The sequence below is a fragment of the Staurois parvus genome, unplaced genomic scaffold, assembly GCF_062004578.1.
Source record: "Staurois parvus isolate SC_StPar_1 unplaced genomic scaffold, SC_StPar_1.0 ptg000321l, whole genome shotgun sequence".
Taxonomy (NCBI): domain Eukaryota; kingdom Metazoa; phylum Chordata; class Amphibia; order Anura; family Ranidae; genus Staurois; species Staurois parvus.
The window spans coordinates 2,806,450-2,830,143 of record NW_028318117.1 but is presented as its reverse complement, the minus strand read 5'-3'; the positions used below and the strand labels follow the sequence as shown (position 1 = coordinate 2,830,143).

The 23,694-nt window shown below is 39.9% G+C and overlaps 1 protein-coding gene across 1 annotated transcript in view; it reads left to right on the top strand.

The window, feature by feature from the left end:
- Nucleotides 1–23,694, top strand: part of NOS2 (nitric oxide synthase 2) — a 92,492-nt gene that overhangs the window by 14,735 nt on the left and 54,063 nt on the right. Inside the window, exons 4-9 of the mRNA XM_089683754.1 lie at nt 111–259; nt 1,943–2,105; nt 11,178–11,269; nt 15,443–15,584; nt 18,137–18,276; nt 20,199–20,373. Of these exons, the coding sequence (XP_089539880.1) occupies nt 111–259; nt 1,943–2,105; nt 11,178–11,269; nt 15,443–15,584; nt 18,137–18,276; nt 20,199–20,373 (861 nt within the window). The remainder of the gene's footprint in view (nt 1–110; nt 260–1,942; nt 2,106–11,177; nt 11,270–15,442; nt 15,585–18,136; nt 18,277–20,198; nt 20,374–23,694) is intronic.

Genomic DNA, 23,694 nt, shown 5'->3' with positions numbered 1-23,694 from the left:
TGTCAAGTCCTTTCTTTTTTATATCAGGCTGATTTGCATTGCATTGTCTTAACAAGGTCATAGTTCTTTCAGTCTTGCATACTTACACTATGCTTCCATTTACTTTACAGAAACTTGGATGCCAATCATCAATTTGTCATGGATCAATAATGAACCCTCAGTGTTATATAAGAGGTCCAAGAGACAAACCAGTGTCACAAGATGTAATCTTACCTCAAGCAATAGAATTTCTAAACCAATATTACAATTCTTTCAAAGAGTAAGTCAAGCTGACATCAAAAAAGGTATTTAATTGCCAGCATAAAAACAGTTCTAGAGGAAGAGGAAAAACAAGGTACTCTTCTTAAGGATTATATGAATGAAGTAGGTGTGTATTATATCTCGTCCAATTCCTGAGTGCCAGCAGTAAACTGCTGCAGAATATTTTACAGAACTAAGTTAGCAACAGGACAACAGACTTACTGCAGAGGTCATACACATACTTATTTCAAGTACCTATGTAGGACCATTGATTTATGGTGCGCTTTACTCATTTTGTACACACTCACATTAGTCCGTGTCCTCAAGGAGCTTACAATCTAAGGTCCCTTACTCACATTCATACATAGCTGAGCCAGTGTAGACAGGAGCCAGTTAACCTACCAGCATGGGAGTTGCGAGGAAACCCATGCAGACACAGTGAGAACATGCAAACTCCTTTCAGGTAGTCAAGATGGTGACAGAGATCCCCCTGCGCTAAGATGGAACCTAATTTCTATATGCTGCTAACACCCTATCCTCTACCTATAAGTGGACAAATATAAGTGATAAAATATAATAGTGGTGTAGCGCTGATAACTAAATGTGCAAACTCCACAATAATAAGATAAAAATCATAAATCACATCAATGAATGAATATAAATATATAAGTGATAGATCTTTCAAGATCTAGAAAAACAGTGTCTCAAACTGTGATATTATCAGTACACAAAGTGCATAAGATGAACTTGGTCCTATGCCCGGACCCTCATACAGTGACAGTACCCAGTCCCACTTGGGACCAAACCCCAAAAGACTAGATTCTATATACAGTGGATCCCAAAATAAGGGATATGATCACAAACAAAGTGAATGATATATAAAGTGTATCCCAAAATTGTGATAAAAACAAAATAAAGTGACTAGTGAATAATGTTAAACACAATATATAAACATAAACTTCATAAACGCATAAAACGATAAAAAGTGTCCAACAAATTGCCAAGAATAGCAAAGATGGCAATTACTGCCAAAATGTGCCTATATCTTCAAACCACGTGCTATAGTGCTGGTGCAGATGGTGAGCATATCCATCCGCCGATTTTGGACGCTATCCTGAGGAAGTGTACGTGACGCAACGCGTAGATACGTTGTGGTGGCACACTTCCGGCGGAGCGCTATCCTGCTACACCAGGTTTACACAGTACACCCATACTGAGTGGTGTGACAAGCCTTGTTTGATCTGCATTAATAGTGATTTATATTGGAAGGAAGTTACCAGTGAGGTTCAGTGGAATCAGAGCAACCTGGAGAGTTGGTACCTGTAGAATCCAGAGTGATCCAAAAGGCGTGTTGACCCTTTTCGGTTGCAGCAAGGAGGTGAGGGGGTATGCCTGCCATCTAAGGATATATGCTCACCATCTGCACCAGCACTATAGCACGTGGTTTGAAGATATAGGCACATTTTGGCAGTAATTGCCATCTTTGCTATTCTTGGGAATAATTGGCTGTAAAATTGTATAATGGTCCTACTGTCTACTGAAAATGTATTATATTGTAGAACCATATTTGTAGACTGGCCAGTAGGGAAGTTTTAAAAGTACAAATTATTTCAGTTTAGTGGGACATAAAAAAAATACCGGATATAATACAGCAACATGGTATGTACTTTGCTTTAAAAACTCATAAACATTTTTTTTTCAGGCTAGAGATAGAAAATTACCTGAACAGGCTAGAAACCATTACCAAAGATATTGAACTAACTGGAACTTACCAATTAACTATGGATGAGCTTGTCTTTGCTGCTAAACAGGCATGGAGAAATGCTCCCAGGTGCATAGGCCGGATTCAATGGAACAATTTACAGGTAACAGATGTTCAGTAACGTATAAGTAATATTCTTATGAGTTCATACTACTTCAGTGTTTACCAGTCTAAACTGTTAACCCTTTCGCTGCCATACAGAACTGCTTCCAGCTGGCCATGTCAGTACTGACGTGGAATTCCTCCTTTTGTTATAAGCTCACAGTCACTTCAGTAAGCATGACCCTATAGCCAAAGTTTTCAGCAGGCCCTGCTGAACAAACTAATAGCTGTGATCAAGGCTATTCACAACAGCCTTCTACCATGTGACACCCCCCCCCCCCCAACACTGCTGCTCTGCCCTGGTCTCCCATGGTGTTGCTGGCCTTTGCTCCTTTCCTCTCCCCTCCCTCCAGACTTGGGTGCTGTAGGAGAGCCACAGGGGATTTAACTCTGCAAACAGATCCCCCAGCTGCTGTGATATCCCACCCCTGTATTGGCCCCACCCTCACTCATCCCCCTGTGCCCCTTCTCTGTACTGCTGCTGACTGGCTTCCTTCCTCCCCCTCCTGCTGGCTTCAGCTACAGCAGGTGAGCCTCAGGGGACATAAAATGTGCCAAATATATTCCCCCTTGGTTCTCCAACCTGAAATGCACCCCTTCCAGCAGCATCAATCCCCTGTGCCACCCCAATCCCTGCAGCAGTGCTGGCCAGCTTCCCTTTCTCCCTCTCCCACCTTCTGCAGCTGCTGCTGTGGTGGGGAATCGGTATCAGGGTGGAGAGCGGGGGGAGGGCTAGTAAACATGTAATGTTTACCAACCCCTTCCTGAATGAACACAGTGAGCGATTGGTGCTGATCACTCCTATGTAAATTCATTACTGAATCATAGTAAACTTTTAGTTTTAGTTTAGTGTAAAATGATTTTAGTTTATTTTTACTGAAAATGGTGATTGAAAAACATTTTTGTAAAAATTTTATGGGGCCTAAAAAATCAGTAGCAAATTTTGTTATTCTACGGGTCATGTGCTTTCAGAAAATGTATGGTTTGGGGGGTCTTTTACAAAATCAGCTATCAGTAAATGAAAAATTATAACTTCCAGATTTTTAAAATAAATTGCTTATTTACAGTTTTGAGTAAATTTGATTTTCACCATTTCGTAAAAAAAAGGCGCAAGTTAAGATTTACAAATATTTGTTATTAATTAACTCAATACAGTTTTAGATTTTCTATTTAGGCAGAATTGTGTATTTTTTATTGTGTTTGTGTCCAATAATAATAATTTTTGTGTATGTATAGTAAAGTTATTGTTTTGATTAATATTTGTGCAAATATCACAGGGCCAAACAAAAAAAAAATCAGTAGCACCTTGTATTTATTGTACTGGTCCTGTGCTTTCAGAAAATATATGGTTTGGGGGTCTTTAACCACCTCCCATCCGGCCGTTGTATACAAACGGCCAGATGGTGGCAGTGCAGGGTCGGGTGGCTGTTTATAAATGGCCTCCCCGCACCCTGCTTGTGCGCGCTCCCTGGGAGCACGCAGCACCGTGATCCGGTGCCTGCTGTGTCCTCCGGACACAGTGGAACACCGATCGTCGGACGGGACCTCTGTACGAGGTCCTGGTCATGTGATCGCTGATTGGCCAATCAGTGATCACATGCAGAGTAGTAAGCAAGATGTCACTTGTGACATCATTGCTTGCTACGTGTGAAATTTGTGAATGATCACAGAGGTCACATGGTAAAAGGCTATTCACAACAGCCTTGTACCATGTGACAAGCTGTGACCAATCACAGATCACTTGGTAGTTCTCAATGGCTGCAAGAATGCAGCTAGAGAGGAGAAATGATTGCTTTTACATCCTTTATGGGTGTAAAAGCAATCAGTGTAAAAAAAAAAAAATCTTCATCACCCCCCACAAGTAGTACAGTGTCACCATGTTGACACTGTACTGCTAGGGTGACAGTATGTAAAAAGAAAATAATAAATAAAAAATAATATAAAAAAAATTAAAAAATGTTTAAAAAGTATAATTTTTGGTTATAAACTAATTTGGGTTATTTTTTTCTAACTAAATATATAACGGAATACATTTTGGCCAAGATTTATGATGATACTATTTATTTGCAAAATTTTATAAGAAAAACACTTTTTAAAAAATTTTTTGGACATTTTAATTTACATAGCAAAAATAATAAAAATCCCAGTGGTGAATAAATACCACCAAAATAAAGCTTTATCTGTCTAAAAAAAATGCTAAAAAATTCATATGGGTACAGTGTTGCATGACCGCGCAATTGTCATTCAAAGTGTGACAGCGCTGAAAGCTGACAATTGGCCTGGACAGGAAGGGGGTAAAAGTGTCCGGACTGGAAGTGGTTAATAAACTATGAAAGCTGAAAGTGAAAACTTAAAAAACTGGAAAAATTGCAAAAATAGTCTGGCCACCTAAGTTTTAAATGTGGAGCACAGGGTCTGGCAGTGAAATGTCGGTGCTACAATGACAATGTATTTGAACAAATTGCTTATTTGCATTGTTTTCTTTTTTATTTAAAAGTGTTACTGGGGGATATTATTTATTTATTTCAGGTACTTATATAGCACCGTCAATTTACGCAGCGCTTTACATATATATTGTACATTCACATCAGTCCCTTACCCTCAAGGAGTGTACAATCTAAGGTCCCTAACTTACATTCATACATACACATATTAGGGCCAATTTAGACAGGAGCCAATTAACCTACCAGCATGTCTTTGGAGTGTGGGAGGAAACTGGAGTACCCGGAGGAAACCCACGCAGGCACAGGGAGAACATGCAAACTCCAGGCAGGTGGTGCTGTGGCTGGGATTCAAACCAACGACCCTAGTACTGCCAGGCAGAAGTGCTAACCATTTAGCTACTGTGCTGCCCATAGGCAATCCAACTGCTATAGATGTGAAGTGCAGACACAGAGAAACCTGCACTTATCTGAAGCAGCCTTCAAAATGTTTTAGTAGTGCTCGATTCTCAGGCTGTTCCAATAGCTTGCTCGCCCCTTACCACCTCCTGCACATTCTTATTGATAAGGAGCCTGTCCATCATAGTTATGAGCAAAAGGAATGTGTATGGGTGGAGCTTAGCAGCAAATTCTGACATCACTTTGATGTGTTAGAGCTTTACCTGTCAAAATGGCCCTGCATTTACCCATGACAGGAAGGAATCTGCACTTTAAGCTTGTAGCAGTTTGTCTCCCTCCCTCCTGTGACTGATTCTCTTTAAAGAGACCCTGTCACCAGACCATTCTTTTTAACAACAATCTTCGGATAAGATTTTATGTACATTTATTATGTTTGAAGCATGTTATTTACCTTTAAAAGCCTCCCTTGTGTAGACAACCAAAATCCCTGAGGCCGCTGCTGGGAGCTGTTATTTTGGATATGATATCAGTTCTTTGACAATTGATATCACTCAATTGACACTCTATAGAAGCTTTCTCAACCTTTTCAATACAGAAGAACCCTTGAAATAACTATCCTGTATTAGGGAACCCTGCTATAAAATACTATATCTTTATCATCATATCCTTTGTGGCACAGAAGACTGTTCTACATAAGTGAATCTACACAGCACCACCTGCTATTTCTTTAATTATAGCTAAATTATTCTACGTTTTTCACATAGAATGGGTGGAGGCCTCCCTGAATATGGAAATATGGGTTCAAAATGTCTTTACATTTGGGAATCTTTCATTCAAACCTTGCCCATAAAAATTCAACAATCTACATTGCAATGCTTTCAACATACTCTATAGCAGTGGTTCTCAACCTGTGGGTCGCGACCCCTTTGGGGGTCGAACGACCCTTTCACAGGGGTCCCCTAAGACCATCAGAAAACACATATTTCCGATGTGTAAAGAGCAGCTACTGTGTAGAAAGCAGCTGCTGTGTTGAAAGCAGCTACTCTGTTAAACACAGCTACTGTGTTGAAAGCAGCAGTATTGGAGGTAAAACGACACTCATGAATTATAATTACTGGATAAATAATGTTATGGTTGGGGGTCACCACAACATGAGGAACTGTATTAAAGGGTCACGGCATTAGGAAGGTTGAGAACCACTGCTCTATAGTATCTACGCAGACTCCTAGCCAATGTCTAATTGACATTCCATGCCTCTTGTAAATTGAATTACACATGTTAATCTAAAATTTGAGGCCTCCCCCTTTTCCTTTTGCTTGCTACTTACTAGTCTGACCACCGTTCACTCAAATATATCTTAATGTACACCACTAGACCCAGCACTGCTAGATCTCTCTCAATTTATATTAACATACTGTATATTGTCTTTCTTACTTTAACTTGTCGGCCAAATGGTGCGACCATTGTTCTTATTAATTGCATTCTCATAATGAAATGTAATTTTTTTTAAAATTACTATGTCTGTATCATGATAAATTAGTGTGATGGTCAGTGGGAAGAATGCTCTTTACACTTGTTGCGTTCATTGGGAAAAATGACCTCCTTATAGATAGCTAAAAAGATCAGTGGTGTCAGTGGGAATGTATATGAGAGGCAGAAACTGCTCATTGCTCAAGGAACACCTAGCAACCTCTGAAGGAACCCTAAGAATTAGTGGAACCCTGGCTGAGAAACCATTCTATAGTAGTCCTCTTCACTCCTGGCTGTAACATAATAGGTTATTTCATAATTTGGTTGGGACAGGAGCAGGGGCGGACTGACAACTCATGGGGCCCCCGGGCAATAGGGGATCATGGGGCCCGTGTGTCCTTGCCCACACTCAAAAAAGCCTATAAAAAAGGTACCAGGGGCATTTCATGGGGCCCCCTACTGACCCCGGGCCCTCGGGCAGTGCCTGAGTGCTCGAATGGTCAGTCCGCCCCTGGACAGGAGACAATTTATGTATATGGGGCAGTACACAGCAATCTTGAATAATTGAGCATAGGGAACAAAACACTTGGTTAAAGCTTGACTAATAACTAGTGTTTTCCCTGAGACACGCTGGTACAAGACTCACTGCCATGTTCTATCACCCAAGCTGGGTAGGTTCATAATACTAAAGCTTTAATGTTGGGGCAGAAATAGGTCTCAAAGACATCATAGAGATTCAAATTCTGGAAACGTATTCATGTGTGAATTAAAAAGGTTCTTCAATAACTATAAGTCTTAAGAATTATGTGCCAAAATATTGACAGAGAAAAAAGCGGTATCTTCGCTTTAAGGCTCCATGCACACTAGTATTTATTTAAGCTCAAACAACGCTGGAGAAAACGCTGGAGAAAAAACACTGGTAATAGAGTTTTTAGTAGCATTTTAGTAGCATTTAGGAGCATTAGCGTTTTAGTAGCATTTTACGGTAGATGTAGAAAAAAGCTGTTAGGAATGTTTCAGGTTTCAGTGTTTAGGACCATTCATCGTTTTTTTCTGCTGAGAAAATGATCACAAAAAATCTACAAAAACAATTATTTTTCTGCTCCTTAACTGAAACTCGAAAAATGCTGCTAGCCTAAAATAGACACATAGGAAAACCCTATTTAACTTCCAGAAGCATGAAAAAAATGCTGATAACAGCTTCTAGGAGCTTAATAAACACTAGTGTGCATGGAGGCTTATATTATAAGCAAATGTGTCTGATGAGCTGTGTAACATGAAATATTGCAGATATCGCTATTTTTATTAGAGGCACAATTATCGACTTTTATCACTGGTAATTTAAATTCAGATGTTTCAGTTTCAGAGCTTCATAAACAGCAAAACAACACTATGACAAAATAAAGTATATAGGTGTGTAATGTACAATGTTCCTGAATGTACAGTAAACATGTAATTTAGTATATCAGTAGTATAAAACAGTATTGTGGAAAGTAACATTAACCACGCTTAATGGTAGTGCTAGTATAGAAACATAGATATATACAGTTGCAAGAAAAAGTATGTGAACCCCTTGGGATTACGTGGAGTTTTGCATGAATTGGGCATAAAATGTGCTCTGAACGTCATCTAAGTCACAACAATAGAAGAACACAGTCTGCTGAACATAATACTACACAAACTTTAGATGTTGCCATGGTTTAATTGCACATAACATGTAAACATTCACAGTGCAGGGAGGAAAAAGTATGTGAACCTTTGGACTTATTAACTGGTTGACCCTCTTTGGCAGCAATAACCTCAACCAAACGTTTCCTGTAGTTGCAGATCAGACCTGCACAACGATCTGGAGTAATTTTAGACCACTCCTCTTCACAAAACTGTTTCAGTGTAGCAAAATTCTTGGGATGTCTGGTGTGAATCGTTCTCTTAGGGTCATGCCACAGCATTTAAATCGGGTTGAGGTCAGGACTCTGACTGGGCCACTCCAGAAGGCGTATTCTGTGCTGTTGCAGCCATTGTTTTGTTGAATTACTTGTATGCTTTGGGTCATTGTCCTGTTGCATCACCCATCCTCTGCGGAGCTTCAGTTGGCGGACAGATGGTCATACATTTTCCTGCAAAATGTCTTGATAAACTCTGGAATTCATTTTCCCATCAATGACAACAATCCGTCCAGGCCCTGAGGCAGCAAAGCAGCCCCAAACCATGATGCTCCCTCCGCCATGTTTTACAGTGGGGATGAGGTTTTGATGTTGGTGTGCTGTGCCTATTTTTCTCCACACATAGTGTTGTGTGTTCTTCCCAAACAACTCAATCTTGGTTTCATCTGTCCACAGTATATTTTGCCAGTAGTGCTGTGGAACATCCTGGTGCTCTTTTGCAAACTTCAAACGTGCTGCAATATTCTTTTTGGACAGCAATGGCTTCCTCCGTGGTGTCCTACCATGTACTCCATTCTTGTTTAATGTTTTCCTTATTGTAGATGTGTCAACAAAAATGTTAGCATGTGCCAGAGATTTCTGTAGGTCTTTAGCTGACACTCTGGGATTCTTCTTTACCTCATGCAGCATTCTGCGCTGTGCTCTTGCAGTCATTTTTCACGCCTAGGGAGAGTAGCAACAGTGCTAAACTTTCTCCATTTGTAGACAGTCTGTCTTACCGTGGACACATGAACATCAAGGCTTTTGGAGATACTTTTGTAACCCTTTCCAGCTTCATGCAAGTCAACAATTCTTGATCGTAGGTCTTCTGAGAGATCTTTTCTGCGAGGCATGGTTCACATCAGACAGTGCTTCTTGAAACCAGTAAACCCAAAACAGGTGTGTGTTTTTTAAGGGCAGGACAGCTGTCAGCAACACATCCAATATCATCACACTGATTGTAGTCCAGGTTGGCTCACTCCTGGCTCCAATTAGCTCTGGGAGAAGTCATTAAGCTAGGGCCTCACATACTTTTTCCTCCCTGCACTGTGAATGTTTTCATGTTATGCGCAATTAAACCATGGCAACATCTAATGTTTGTGTAGTATTGTGTTCAGCAGACTGTGTTCTTCAATTGTTGTGACTTAGATGACGTTCAGAGCACATTTTATGCCCAATTCATGCAAAACTCCACGTAATCCCAAGGGGTTCACATACTTTTTCTTGCAACTGTACATATAAGGGCCGGTTCACACTGCATGCATTTCAGTGTGCTTTTTTTATGCATCCAAAATGCACAGAAAGTAGTTATATGGTTGCCATTGTCATAGTTCACATCAGCACTTGCAGTTTCAGTGCGTTCCGGTTGCAGAAAAAAAGTAGAACAGGCTGCATTTTTCCTGCAGAGAACTGTACTGGAACGCGGTAAAACACATCAAAAAAGCACCGGAATGCATCAAAATGCACTGGAATGCACATGCCCCTATTTAAATTGAAGAAAAAGAGGGGAAAATTAACCGTAAAGCATCAAAAACACACTGGAATGCGTCAAAATTCATTACAAACGCACCGGAACGCACCAAAATGCGTCAAAAAATGTGCATGCACAAACGCAACCGGAAGGCATCTGGACTATGTTTCTATAGTGTGAACCGGCCCTAAAAAATATAATTGATTAAGGGATAGTGGGATTGATTAGAGCGTTTCACTTTTATTTATTTTTTATTTCAACATTAAGTTCCCATTCACACTATACTGCACAACATCAGGCGTTACGCATATGAGTGCTTTTTATGCACTGTCGCATGTCATGCATAGGGCAGCCTATTAATTTCAACAGGTTGCCCTACGTACAACAAAAGCAGAAAAGAAGCTCATGCACCTTTTTGACCTTCAAGCTTTGCACATTGTTTTAACTGAGCAGATTGCTGTGTTTTCTGTATTCTTTTTTGTGTGTAAAAATGCACAACTTTCCTGCTGCATTTGGGGTGCCATTACCAAGAATGGCACCACAAGCACAACACATATTTTTCATGCTATGCCAGTGTAAATGCAGCATGACAGTTTAAATGGGGCTAAATGTGGTCTGAGTGCATTCCATTAGAAATAATTACATCTTCAGCTATTATTATTATAAATCATAGATGGAGAGGTTGATCCAGTGAATTAATCTGACTACCACTGATGAAGTCAAAAAGTATATATTTTTTATATACATACCTGACGGATATATTATTATTATACAGGATTTATAGAGTGCCAACAGTTTGCTCAGCGCTTTACAATATAACGGGAGACAATACAGCAACAGTATAGTTCAATACAAGAGGGATAGGAGGGCCCTGCTCCTCGGAGCTTACAATCTAGGAGGGAGGGGCTACTAGTACAAAAGGTAGTAACTGTGGGGGATGGACTGGTTGGAAGAGTAGAAGATTCCATTGCTAGCTGAGGGCAGGATAGGCTTCCCTGAAGAGATAGGTTTTCAGAGATCGCCTAAAAGTGAGCAGAGTAGGCGATAGTCTGATACATTGGGGTAGAGAGTTCCAGAGGATGGGAGAAGCTCTGGAGAAGTCCTGGAGACGAGCATGGGAGGAGGAGACAAGGGAGCTAGAGAGGAGGAGGTCTTGCGAGGAGCGAAGAGTACGATTTGGGTGATATTTAGAGATAAGATTGGTGATGTAATTTGGGGCTGAGTTATAAATGGCTTTATACGTTATTGTTAATGTTTTGAATTTTATATTGGCAGCTACCTTACAATTGTGCCTTTTGATTGCTTTTTTTCTGTAACAACACTTTCAATCTTAATTATTAAATTACTGTATGCATTTTTTTTCATTCAAGGTAATTGATGCCCGAACCTGCAAGACAGCTAAAGAAATGTTTGATCTTATTTGCCGTCACATAAAGTATGCCACCAATGCTGGGAATATAAGGTAAATTAACTTTCTTGGAGGGGCAAAACCCAAGTTTGTATTTAAAAAAGACATTGATCAATGTGTAAAGTTATGTAATGGGATGTAGTGTTCACCCCAAAGGAGCCACTGTATTGATTATGTTTTTCTATCCTGCTCCAACAATGGCCCTCTCAGCACCACCCAAAACTCACCAACAAACCTTGTGGGTTTTAATGGGTTTTATTAAAAGGTGCAATAAAGCCTTAAAGGGAGAAAAGTGGTTGCAACAATCACAGCAGAAAGACAACACAAAACAGGGACAGTAAACACAAAGGCAGTATATATATATGAAAAATAATGTGTATACAGTAATGCAATGCAGAGAAACTATAAATGTACACAACTACAATATGGACAATCAAAAATTACCACAAGGCCTAACTAAGGGATACCAAAGTCCCTGCCTACCATACTGTCCAGTAATAACAGGCCCAGTCCTGCCAGTATTGGGGCCCTTAATTTTTAGGATGAAGCCCACCTTAACTGATTTTTTTTAATCCCCAAAAGAAACTAGATTGCTTCCAAAGGAATATGTTCAGATTAATCCCAAATGGGCAGCACTAACCCACTAAATAGGCAAACAAGGAACGTCAGAGGCCAAGAGCCCTCTCACCACTGTAGTTGGTCTTTGGGTCTCCAGCAGTGTTTCCACCAATCTCATGAAGGCCAGCAAAAGGTCCCCTCTGGAGCCTACAGCTACTTCAGGTGGTCGTTTCCTTGAAGGTCAAGAACAGCCGCTGACTCTCACTGGATTGGCCACAGTCTTTCATTGTATTATCTGAGGACAAAAAGCCTATAGTTTACAGAAAGTTTACAGGTCAAATTTACATACAGAACCAAGAAAAGACTCATTCTTTATTAGTTGGCTCAGTATGTTTCAAAGTGAGATGGCTGTGCCTGACAGGGAGCTACTTCTGTTATGCTGTCTATTTAGCTATCCCATTGTGCTGTGGGAATTCTTTATACTATATTACATTTGTAGGTGCAAAACAAAGACTGCATACATATATAGCCTTCTTATTAACATAGATACCTTTACATGGCTACTTGCATATTTCACACCTGTATGGTATTTGAAGATTGAGCCTTCGCTCAGTTGGGAGGACTTTGGCCTTTCTCAGATAACAGCCTCAGGATCAAGGCTTGGACTTCACCACTCCAATCCTCATTTACCGAAGGCTGAAGTAATTCCTGTGTATTCACTGCACAAGGTGTTTGATTATACCACCAGACCAGTGAAGGTTCTAGATTTACTTCAATGCCCCCATCCCTCAGCCCATTGCTTATAGGCAGCAGGGTTAGGTCACAGCTGCAGCAAAATCCTTTAAAAGCTTTTTTTGAAAAACTAGGACCCCTCTAGACTGTTGTCCCAGATATTTAACAATTGTTCCGCCCAACCTACTGGGTTTAACTCCAAAGGGATTGGACAGCTAATAAATATGTAATATTAATCCCTATTTATTGTTCCTACACATCTCACGGGAATAGCTCAACAGTGGTTGTTAGACAATACGGCAGGGGAAAACCAAACAGAACTGCAAAACCTGAAAATCCATATAGGAGATAATATTATTATTTTAGCACAAATGACTTTTTGGAGACATAATTGCATGTTTGATTTGATTTGTAATTTTTAGAAGACTGCATAGGGCAGCGCTCTTATATTTATGACTGTTTACATAACTGTTACTGATGGTACCACAATGATTTGTTATTAATTGTAAATGTGCTCATTTAGAGATCCCCTTCCTTTTCGTGCCCCCTGCAGATTGAAACGTGTCAGATTTCCTGGGGAATGTCCTGTTGCGTTAACCCTATAAGGGACTACATAAAAAAATTTCATTTTTCTACAATAAAGTATACTGTATATAATTTTTTTATACAAATACATGTGTGGAATTTTGTCAGCTGCATTAACGTCCCAAGGGGGAAACGCTTTCTTGCACTACATTTGCACAACCCGGAAGTAATGTGACAAAAAGATTTATACCTTACACTTGGTGGGGTTTTTAAGGCAACCTTAGAATATATAAATCAGACTATTTTTTAAACAAAATATGATATTTTATTTAACACATCAGTACCTATTTTCCCCATAGAATATAACAATTCTTGAAAGCATACTTGCGTGACAATATTAGCAATTATTGCATAGAGAAATTAGCGATATCTCGTGACGCTGATATTCATCTTGCAACCTCATTTGAGGGAACTACAAGTGCATTCAGCCTATATCTAACGTGTGTTGAATACTTTAATGTGATTCTTCCTCAGGGAAGGGATACCGCTCACAAAAAATGGTCAAACTGAAAATGCTTAGCTGTGCTTTTGGAGAATGAGTCCCCCTCATGTGAAGGATGAGATCATCACTTGGCATGCAAGAACCATGGGCGCCACGTTGAAGAGTAATTCTTTAAAATTGCCATGAATATATACGGTGCTGTTGTAGTTTAAACTCAGAAATATGTCAAATTGTGTCCGGTCCCCAGGAGAACCACATGTATCACATCTATCTCTGACTCTCTGATGGGTTAAAGTCTGAATGCCAGATTTCTGAGGTTAAACTACCACAGCACTGTGCTTTGAACCCCAAGGACAAAAAAACTTGTTTTCCTGTAATCTGGTACATTTTGTTTGGGAGGATCAATAGAAGCTCATATTCATTTAAAACATTTGAGTTTAGCATATAAGGCTGTTTTGAAAGCAAAGCATTGTCAAAGTGTCTTGTCATAATAGCACCTCACAGGTCAAATTGATGGCCTCCCTACAAGTAAAAATGCCATATATCATGCATAAATGTGCCCAAAGCCTTGCTGCAATTACCCTACCTACGTACACTCTCACGCAAGGTACATTACAGAAATATTTAAAAAATTTTGCTTTGATTGAACCCTGGGAATACAAAAACGTTTTCTTGTAATTATTTATATCGATCAATTGAAATTAATGTGGTTCTTCTTTTAGGTTATATCGTAACCATTGAGGTGCGATGTGAAGGGGGCCAGTGGGTTGTAATGACACATTGAACTATTTACTTTTTTTCAACTTCATTTGACATTTCATTCATCTTTATGCATCTTTATGAATGTTATGATGCACAGTCAGTGTTGCCAACTGTCTGTAAATTTAGTAAAAGATTAGCACTTTTCTCCAGTCTGTAAATGTCCATAAATGGGAGAAAAGTGCCTGTAAAAAATCCCCTTGTCGGGGATCTGAACTATACATGCACAGTTCCCGAGCCAGCTGATTAGAGAACTGCCAGGCTCAGCCTTGGATCGGGCAGTGGGTGTGGCTTATATTCATGCTCCTTGCTGCATGAGTTGAGACAGAGCTTGGCAGTTCACTAAGCGGCTGGCCCCCTCAATGACTCCAGATTGCCCCCTTGCATCCTCTAGAGTGCCTACTTACATCCTTTACTGTACCCCCTTAGTAATACTAAGGGCACACTCTGGAAGATGTAAGGGAGAACTATGGAGGAACTAAGGGGAGTTTTGGAGGATGTAAGGGGGCATTCTGGAGGATGCAACGGGGCACTCTGGAGGTACTAAGGGGGCATTCTAAAGGATGTAAGAGGGCACTCTGGAGGTACTAACTTAATACCTCTAGAGCACCCACTAAATCCTCCAGAGTGCTCCCTTATATCCTCCAGAATGCCCCTTACATCCTCCAGAGCTCCCACTTACTTCCTCCAGAGTGGCCTTTTATTAACTCCAGAGTGTCCCCCTACATCCTCCAGAGTGCACTGGCAGGGGGATCCCCAGAAGAGAAGTTTTGAGGCCGCTCTGTGTAAAATCATTGCACAGAGCAGGTAAATACTGTTTAACATGTTCATTAGTTAAAAAAACTTCTAATTTTGCAAACCAGTAATTTCTGATGGCATAATATGATTGGTTTTTGCGGTATGGTTCTAACCTATAACAACATCTTAGCAGGCTTGAGTCAAATGCCTTGGTTGAAAAGGTTTGTTTATGTTTGTGATGTCTTGCAACACGTACACATACCATAAATGCATGCAAACACGTTTGTTACATAAATACTTTAGATTTTTAGCTTTGATTGAACCCTGAGAACACAAAAACTGTTTTCCTGTAATTTGGATTTATATTTTTTCTTTGTATAGATCAATGGAAACTCATGTTGTCCTTTTTTTAGGTCGGCAATTACTATATTTCCTCAGAGGACTGATGGGAAACATGACTTTAGAGTCTGGAACAGCCAGCTACTCTGTTATGCAGGGTTTGAAATGCCAGATGGGATAGTCATTGGGGATCCAGCCAGAGTGGAGTTCACAGAGGTATGCGATTTATGGCGTGTCAACATAAAAACAATATGCTGTGGCCATACACGCAAACAAGGTTTTAGAAATGCCTACTTTCAATATTTTGTTGTTAATTTTAATTTTGAAACTAAACTCACAAGTTCAGTTGATTGTTTAAAAAAAAAGTAATAACATCAGAGACTGTTAATCTAGGGAATATCCAACAGTTTTACGAGATTGGGAACAATTTTTTTTCCTGGTGGAGAAAATTGGGCTATGCTTTAAGTGCTCTTTTGCCGCCTCTGAATAAACTGTGTCTATAGGGTTCTTTACATGGAGGTTTTTAATTTGATAATTTATATTAATTGACCTGGAATTAATTTCTATTGCTTGAACTAGATGCAAATGTGTCTTGTGTCTTTTTTCAGCCTGACTAACTATGTAAATATGTTGCTCTGTAAGGCAGGTAATACCTGAATAATTTTTTTTTGTTCAACTAGGAAGTTGAACAACAAAAACACTGTACACTTGTGTTCTGATGGAAAGGAGACTTCCCTGCCATCAGAACACATTGATTAGTGTTGCTGGCTATAGCCAGTGGCAGTGATCATTTGAGAAAAACCTGACAGACTGGTTGTACAGAAGTCAATCAGTAGATTGACTTCTGTACAACCAGCCTACCAATACATGTATTAAAATTTGACTGGTCCCTGCTGAACCGATAGGATTTCAATCCATCAATGGCTGGCTTAAGGCCCCATGTACATGGGACATTTCTAAACTATGGAAACTGACTGCTAGAAAACGTAGGTTAAAAAACGTCTGTTTAGCCGCGTTTGCATAACGCGTTTATGCACATTTGCGATTAGAACCGTTTTTTAAAGATAAGCACTGGAGAACCTCACAAATGACCAGAATGCACTGAACAGTGGTAAATTATTAACTATTTCAGACGGTTTCAAAGAAATACAGAGAGTAGAAGCAGAGAGAGCAGTATGTGTTGAGATTATATATGAAATAATGGTGAAGCGCTAAGCATATAAAACAATCATAAATATTCACAAAAAAACAATATATCAATGATGAACCATGATAAAAAAAATAGATAAATGCATAAAGGTACATATATAAATAAACACAATAATAGATCACAGTGACTGGTGCTAATAACCCACACTTGTGGTAGTGTGCAAACGACAGGTCTAATGTGCCACAAAGAAAAACCCCCCAACTTCAATAGAGGGATATATAAGTAGTGTATCACTCAATATACTTTACAATAAAGTGACTAGTGCTCATATACCACACACTCAATAAACATATAGATATAAATATCAAATAGCAAAAATAAAACCCATAATGTAGTGCAAACCAATATGTGCAAAATTGGTGTGCAAATATGCAAATAAGGTGCTTCACTTTTCCACTCCAACCTCAATGCGTGCTCGTGCGACACTCTATCTATCCTTAAGTGGCTAGAGTGCCTCCTCACCTCCTTAACTCGAACCCTGGGGGCCACAACTCTTTTATCATAACTGGCTCCAATGGCTCCACTCAGTATTCACTGACAGTTCAGATGCGCCTGAACTTCCTCAGGATCCTGAGGAAGCCACGTGGTATTCGTGGAGTAACGCGTAGAGCCCGGTGACGCACTTCAGGTTAACGCACTTCCAGTTAATGCACTTCCGGTATACGCCATCATCATACACTCAGTGTCCCACAGTACACCCATAGCACATGGGAAACCGCTTGTCTGTACCAGCTAAACGCGAGTGTTCTATTGGTGTTTTAATGTGATATGTACCAATAAATAGTATCACACTATGGAGGTCTCTTCTGTTTACTCCTCTATGGCCCTGATACTTACCATGCACCTTTGAGCTTTACTACAGTGACCATTACCTGAGAGGCTGTCAGTGGATACTGAGTGGAGCCATGTGCATTTATTATTTTTTATATGGGAGTCTGCAGAGCTTTGCACCATGACCAGTGCAATGTCTGGCTCCTGCACACTCCCCCTACAGATTTCTGGCCTATACCTCTGTACAAGAGGTATAAGAGGGGACTCATCGGTGTCTGCAGTTCATCACTTCATTGAGAGCTACAAGTCATAGCTATCTGCCTTGTTGGAACATGAGACTTGTAGTCTTCTAATTTTTAGACTGCTGTGAATGAATGATGTAACTGCGGGTGGAGCCGTTTTTAAAATGTGACAGCGGGTGTGGGGAAAAAGTCGCCTGCCCTCTGTCACAGTGTTGGGAGGGGGGGAGGGCCCTAGTAACATGTTACTGAAGCTGAACATCTTTTGAGGATGAACACTTTTGATTTGATAAGGTTGATATCTAAAACCTGTTGTTAGGTTTTGCAATACGCAATACGCAATACTCACACTCATACAAGATGACCTACATCCAATCATTCATAAATATTACATTCAATTCAAAGGTATTAATTCAAAAATGTATTAATAGTTTAAAAGAAAGTTCATCTGGGCTTTTACTCACCTTATCCACTTTGTTTACATTGTATAAATCTAAATGGAATATCATGCAGTTGCATTTTTTATACAATATAAACTTTTTTTACAGCTATGTATACAACTTGGATGGAAACCAAGATATGAACGCTTTGAGATTCTTCCTTTGGTGCTGCAAGCAAATGGTGAAGACCCAGAATTATTTGAAATTCCAAAAGATCTTATATGTGAAGTTATAATAGAGCACCCTAGGTAAGCCCAAGATGTGAAATACTCAGATACACTAACAGAACCTCCCTTCTGGCAGTATCTTCATTTGGAAATACATTTTCCTCTTGTGACTTTGATTTCTGTAATCCTACAATTTAACATGGATGTTGTTTTGTTTTCTGCTAAGGCACTGAAAATGGATTTTGGGAGATGTTAGAGAAAGAGTCTGCTCATAAATGCTCACAAGCTGTTGGTTAGCTTAGCCCATTAAGAGAGAAGAGCTTAATGCCCCCATTCCCCACGTAGGGACAGCTTTTTTAAAGTGGACCTAAACTCAGAAAGTGAAGATTTGCTATGTTAGAGGGAACCTTTAAAAATGTTACTGGTATCTAAGTTCTAGCCTGAAAAATTGTCCTTTTTGGCTTGAATTACTCATGAAGCATAGCAGTGCACTTCCTGGTATGTGAGGGTGCCTAGGCATTCCTTTTACTACAGCTGTATATTTGCAATGTGAGATCTGCATTGCCACTGCCTGTAACTGCATGTCTCAGGAGATCTGAAGAGAGATTTTGAAATCACTCTTGTACTGCTTGCTGTCCTCTTTGCTGGAAGCTCTGACATGAGGATCAAATGGTGTTGGCACCCGCTTGCGAGTAGCATACAATGCTTTATTAAATCAGGATAAAAGGATACATGATGTCCTCTACACTTACACATTTCAGCCCTGTGGGGGCCTATAGGGCTGAATGCGTGAGCTTAGAGGACATCATGGGGTTTATTTACTAAAGCTGGAGAGTCCAAAATCAGACTCCCTTCTGCATAGAAACCAATCAGCTTCTAACCTCAGCTTGTTCAATGAAGCTTTGGCAATGAAACCTGGAAGCTGATTGGTTTCTATGCAGAAGGGAGTCTGATTTTGGACTCTCCAGCTTTAGTAAATAAACCCCCTAGTGTCCCTTTTTTCTTGATGTAACAAAGCATTGCATGTTACTCTTTAAGTGGGTGCCAACAACATTTGCTGCTAATAAAGACTGGGCTAACAGGAGCCTCTGTGCACTGCTACTTACACCAAATACAGGCAGTCTGGTTGAGAGGTGGGTTTGAGTTTTTTTTCTCTGACATGCGGAAGCAAACGTCCAACCTGTTAGCCACAATTAAAGTGTGAATGGACAACTCTGCAAAGATAACTCCTAGGCCAAAATAGGTTTTCCAAATACTATATCACTTGAAAAGAGATTCTAATATGTTGGAATATCACTGCAACTGATCAGTGATTGTCCTTCTATTTTCTCTATAGTAAACATGCTGAAACCTATGATTAGTCTCTGAGAAAAGCCACAACAGGTCCTGTTAGTGCAGTAGTCCAGTGGAGGTTGGACAGATGTCTCACCACCAGTTCTTCTCAATGAGAGATCTGTCCACCTATGGATACGCTAAGATCAAGCACATGTTCAGATATAACATTGATTTTATTTCACCTATTGGTATGATATGATATTAATGGAAACCTATTACAAATGTTACGAAGAACAGATATTACAAGGGGCTGCTGTTACTGATTAATTAAAAAAACCCTTTTTCTCTGATCCCAGTTTCACTTTTTTTTACTAAAAGCCTGACTTTCCTGAGCTTGGAACATACAGTTCTCTGTCCAGTGAGAGTACCTCAGTGGTGGGAAAGGGAAATCTTTTTGGGGATAGTAGGTAAATGGGGCTTAAATCTTAAAGTCAAGCCAATTACACTTTTGCACTGTTTTTTTTTTATCTCTGTGAGCATTGAACATATTGGAGGATATGTTGTGTGTGAAATTAGTTATACCATTAAAGCAATTTAGGAATCTACTTTGTACTGAAAACAGTAAGCCTAAGGTCGGGTTTTATGCAGGAGATGGATGTGCTTTAAAGTTACCTGAACCTTCAAATTAATATGTTCAAGACTGTACAATTGTTTATTGTTTCTTAAAGGCTTGAGTGGTTTAAAGAACTGGATTTAAGGTGGTACACCGTGCCTGCAGTTTCCAACATGCTGCTTGAAGTTGGAGGCATTGAATTCCCAGCATGCCCCTTCAATGGTTGGTACATGGGTACAGAAATTGGTGTTCGAGACTTTTGTGATGTCCAGCGTTACAATGTGCTAGAGGTAATTTTATTAGCTTTAAATACCATACAATGTATTCTTTTTTATCTATTTTGATATCTCTTATCAGAGATATCAGGAAACATTTGGATTTTATGCAAGACTTTATTGCCAGTGTTCAGTTTTTTTTTTAAAACTCAACCTTGATTATTAGAATACCTTGAAACACGCACTGGGGTTAATTTTCTAAAGGCAAATAGGCTGGTCACATTGCAAACAAAGTTGCACTTTGCTAGGGAATCGTTCCCAGAGCTTCATGAATGAGGTGAGGTGCTGCTAACTTTATCCATTCACGTGCAAGCAAAAACGCTATTGTTTATCTTCCTTCTATTTGATTGGCTATTCTTTGTAAAATGAAACGTTACTACATTCACTAAGCTCTGGGGTAATTCCCTTGCAAAGTGTAGCTTCCCTTGCAAAATGAACAGCCTATTTGCCTTTTGTAAATCAACCCCCTTGCCTGCTGCCCACATGGCATCCAATTGGATTCTTACTTTTATATTCTTCTTCTTTATTACACCCGGTAATTTAAAGTGAATGCAAAAATCTGATTGGCTACCTTGAGCAGCAGATGCTTTGCATTTCAAATGCATGTATTTGTACTCGAATATCAATTGCAATATTTGAAACAAAGGCTTGTCAATAGGAACCCTAATAGATAGTGGAAATAGCAGTGACAATATGCAGAATGCAGTGCCCAGATGCAACCAAGTAAATAATCAATATCAACAGTTCCCTTAATGAAGAAGCTCAGTGAGAATGGATTACTGTTCTGCATGTGAAGATTGTTGGTAACTGGGTGTTGAAACTGCTGTAGCAGTTTTTTTACGCAGAGATGACTGATCAGTGGTATGGGAAATTTGTTTAACAGGAACTAACACGTAGACCACCCATTTCTTGTATGTTGTGAAAACCTTATGCTGGTTTCATGGGTTACGGTCAGCTTCCTCTAAACTGCTGTATCTTTCCTAACCCTTATTTCCCATTCAGTTTAAGCAGCATGCTGAAATAACTTGTTACTAACCCCAATCACAACTTTAAGATGATAACATAAAGACTTATTGGCAGCCATGTTAATGAGCAATTAAGCATTATATAAGTCAATAAGGTGTTAGCAAGGAAAAATATCTAAAATCAAAGAAAATAGGCAGATGAGAAATCACCATAATAAGGAACTATTGGCTTATGTTAAAATGGAAGCTGGACGTTGACTGATTTAGTATTTCTGCTATTTGGATAAAATTGCTCAGCAATCTAATACTGAACTGGTGTAAATAAACAAAAGTGTGTTCAAAAACAAAAGTAATACAAAATTTAAAAAATTATGAACTAAATAGCTAGATCAAGGGTTGATCTAGATCAGTGCTGACGTTACGTAAGGGTCAAAGGTCAAGTTCAGAGTCAAAGGTGATATCTTAAGTAGGATTTTTTTTTTTAGGAATTTTTTAATTTAGTTTCAGTGTCAGTTAGTGTCAGTGTGTTTTATGTAGAATTGAAAAAGAAAAATGTGCATTATTGTTTTCTGGCCCCTACTACGGGTACAAACAACAAATAACGTCCACAAATGTGGTATTTCTGAAATTGTCAGGATCATCATGTTTCTTGATGGTAAGCTATGGTAATACCAAGAAATATAAAGCTAAATTTAATTTAAAAATATTTGATCTTTTACTATTTTGGGCCAGTTTTCCTTTAATAATAAAACATATAAGGAGATATCCATTACCATCTACCACAAAAAAAAAAACCCAGTTTGTCCTGAAAAAAAAACACAAGGCATAATCCACCTGGATACACAAACTAGTTGTGATGATATACAGTATACAGTTTTACTGGTGTGATGCCCTCCAGGTTAGTTAGATAGCAGTGTGTTGTTTTATTTTACTAGGCAGAGGCTGAGTAGCAGCCTGGGATGAGCCAGCCTGTGAGTGAAGCAGCAGTTCCCCTCAGGATAGGCTAGGGAGGTTCTGAAGTTCAGAATTTCTGGAGCCCTCCCACCTCTTCAGAAACCTGAGAACTTTCTGGAGGAGGAATGGAGGAGAGGAGAAAGCTCAGATCTGCATACTTGAGGGACCTTAGCCAATCCCCTGGCAGGAGGCTGGGCACGGTGACCAAGGCAACCCTTAATTATTGCAGAGCCTGGGTGGAAAGGAGCAGTGTTGGGTAGAAGATGTAGTGAGAGACTGGAGTGTGAAGTCTGGGAGGGGGCACAAGTAAGGGGCCTTCCTACAGGCAGCTGCTGGAGAAGAGGATCTCTACTTTACCACTGTCTCCAAGGGAAAACAATCCTGAGTAGCAGGGATGGAGCCAGCCCAGTGGAAGACCTGAAGGCAGCCACCAACCCATTGAGCTATCATGAGAGGACTGTGTGAGTACTCTTACACCCTCTGGGCTGGATAAGGGAAGAGGGCAGTGAGGTGGAAAACCAAACTAGCTTCTCATCCGGGGTTACTATGCTAAATTGGCAGTTTCTGGGCCCCCTTGCCCAGTGCAGCTGGGTGAAGAGGAGGATTCTGGGGTCTGAGGAGGTACAACAGAGAAGTGGAATGCTCTTAAAGGAGAGACTATTTTGTCTACATGTGTACAAACAGTGAGGAACAGACGTATTTGAACACCCTGCGATTTTGCAAGTTCTCCCACTTAGAAATCATGGAGGGGTCTGAAATTCACATTGTAGGTTCATTCCCACTCTGAGAGACAGAATTTATTTTTGTTTGGAGGAAAAAGAAGGATGAATTGCATCCCAAGAACACCATCCGTACTGTGAAGGATGGGGGTGGTAACATCATGCTTTGGGGGTGCTTTTCTGTGAAGGGGACAGGACGACTGCACTGTATTAAGGAGAGGATGAATGGGGCCATTTATTGTGAGATTTTGAGCAACAACCTCCTTCCCTCAGTCAGAGCATTGAAGATGGGTCGTGGCTGGGACTTCCAACATGACAACGACCAGAAGCACACAGCCAGGATAACCAAGGAGTGGCTCCATAAGAAGCATATCAAGGTTCTGGAGTGGCCTAGCTAGTCTCCAGACCTAAATCCAATAGAACATCTTTGGAGGGAGCTGAAACTCCGTGTTGCTCAGCGGCAGCCCCGAAACCTGACAGATCTAGAGGAGATCTGTGTGGAGGAGTGGGCCAAAATCTCTTTTTCAGTGTGTGCAAACCTGGTCAAGAACTACAGGAAACGTTTGACCTCTGTAATTGCAAACAAAGGCTTCTATACCAAATATTAAGACTGATTTTTTTAGGTGTTCAAATACTTATGTTCAGCAGTGCAAGACAAATAAATTCTTTAAAAATCATACAATGTGATTTCCTGAATT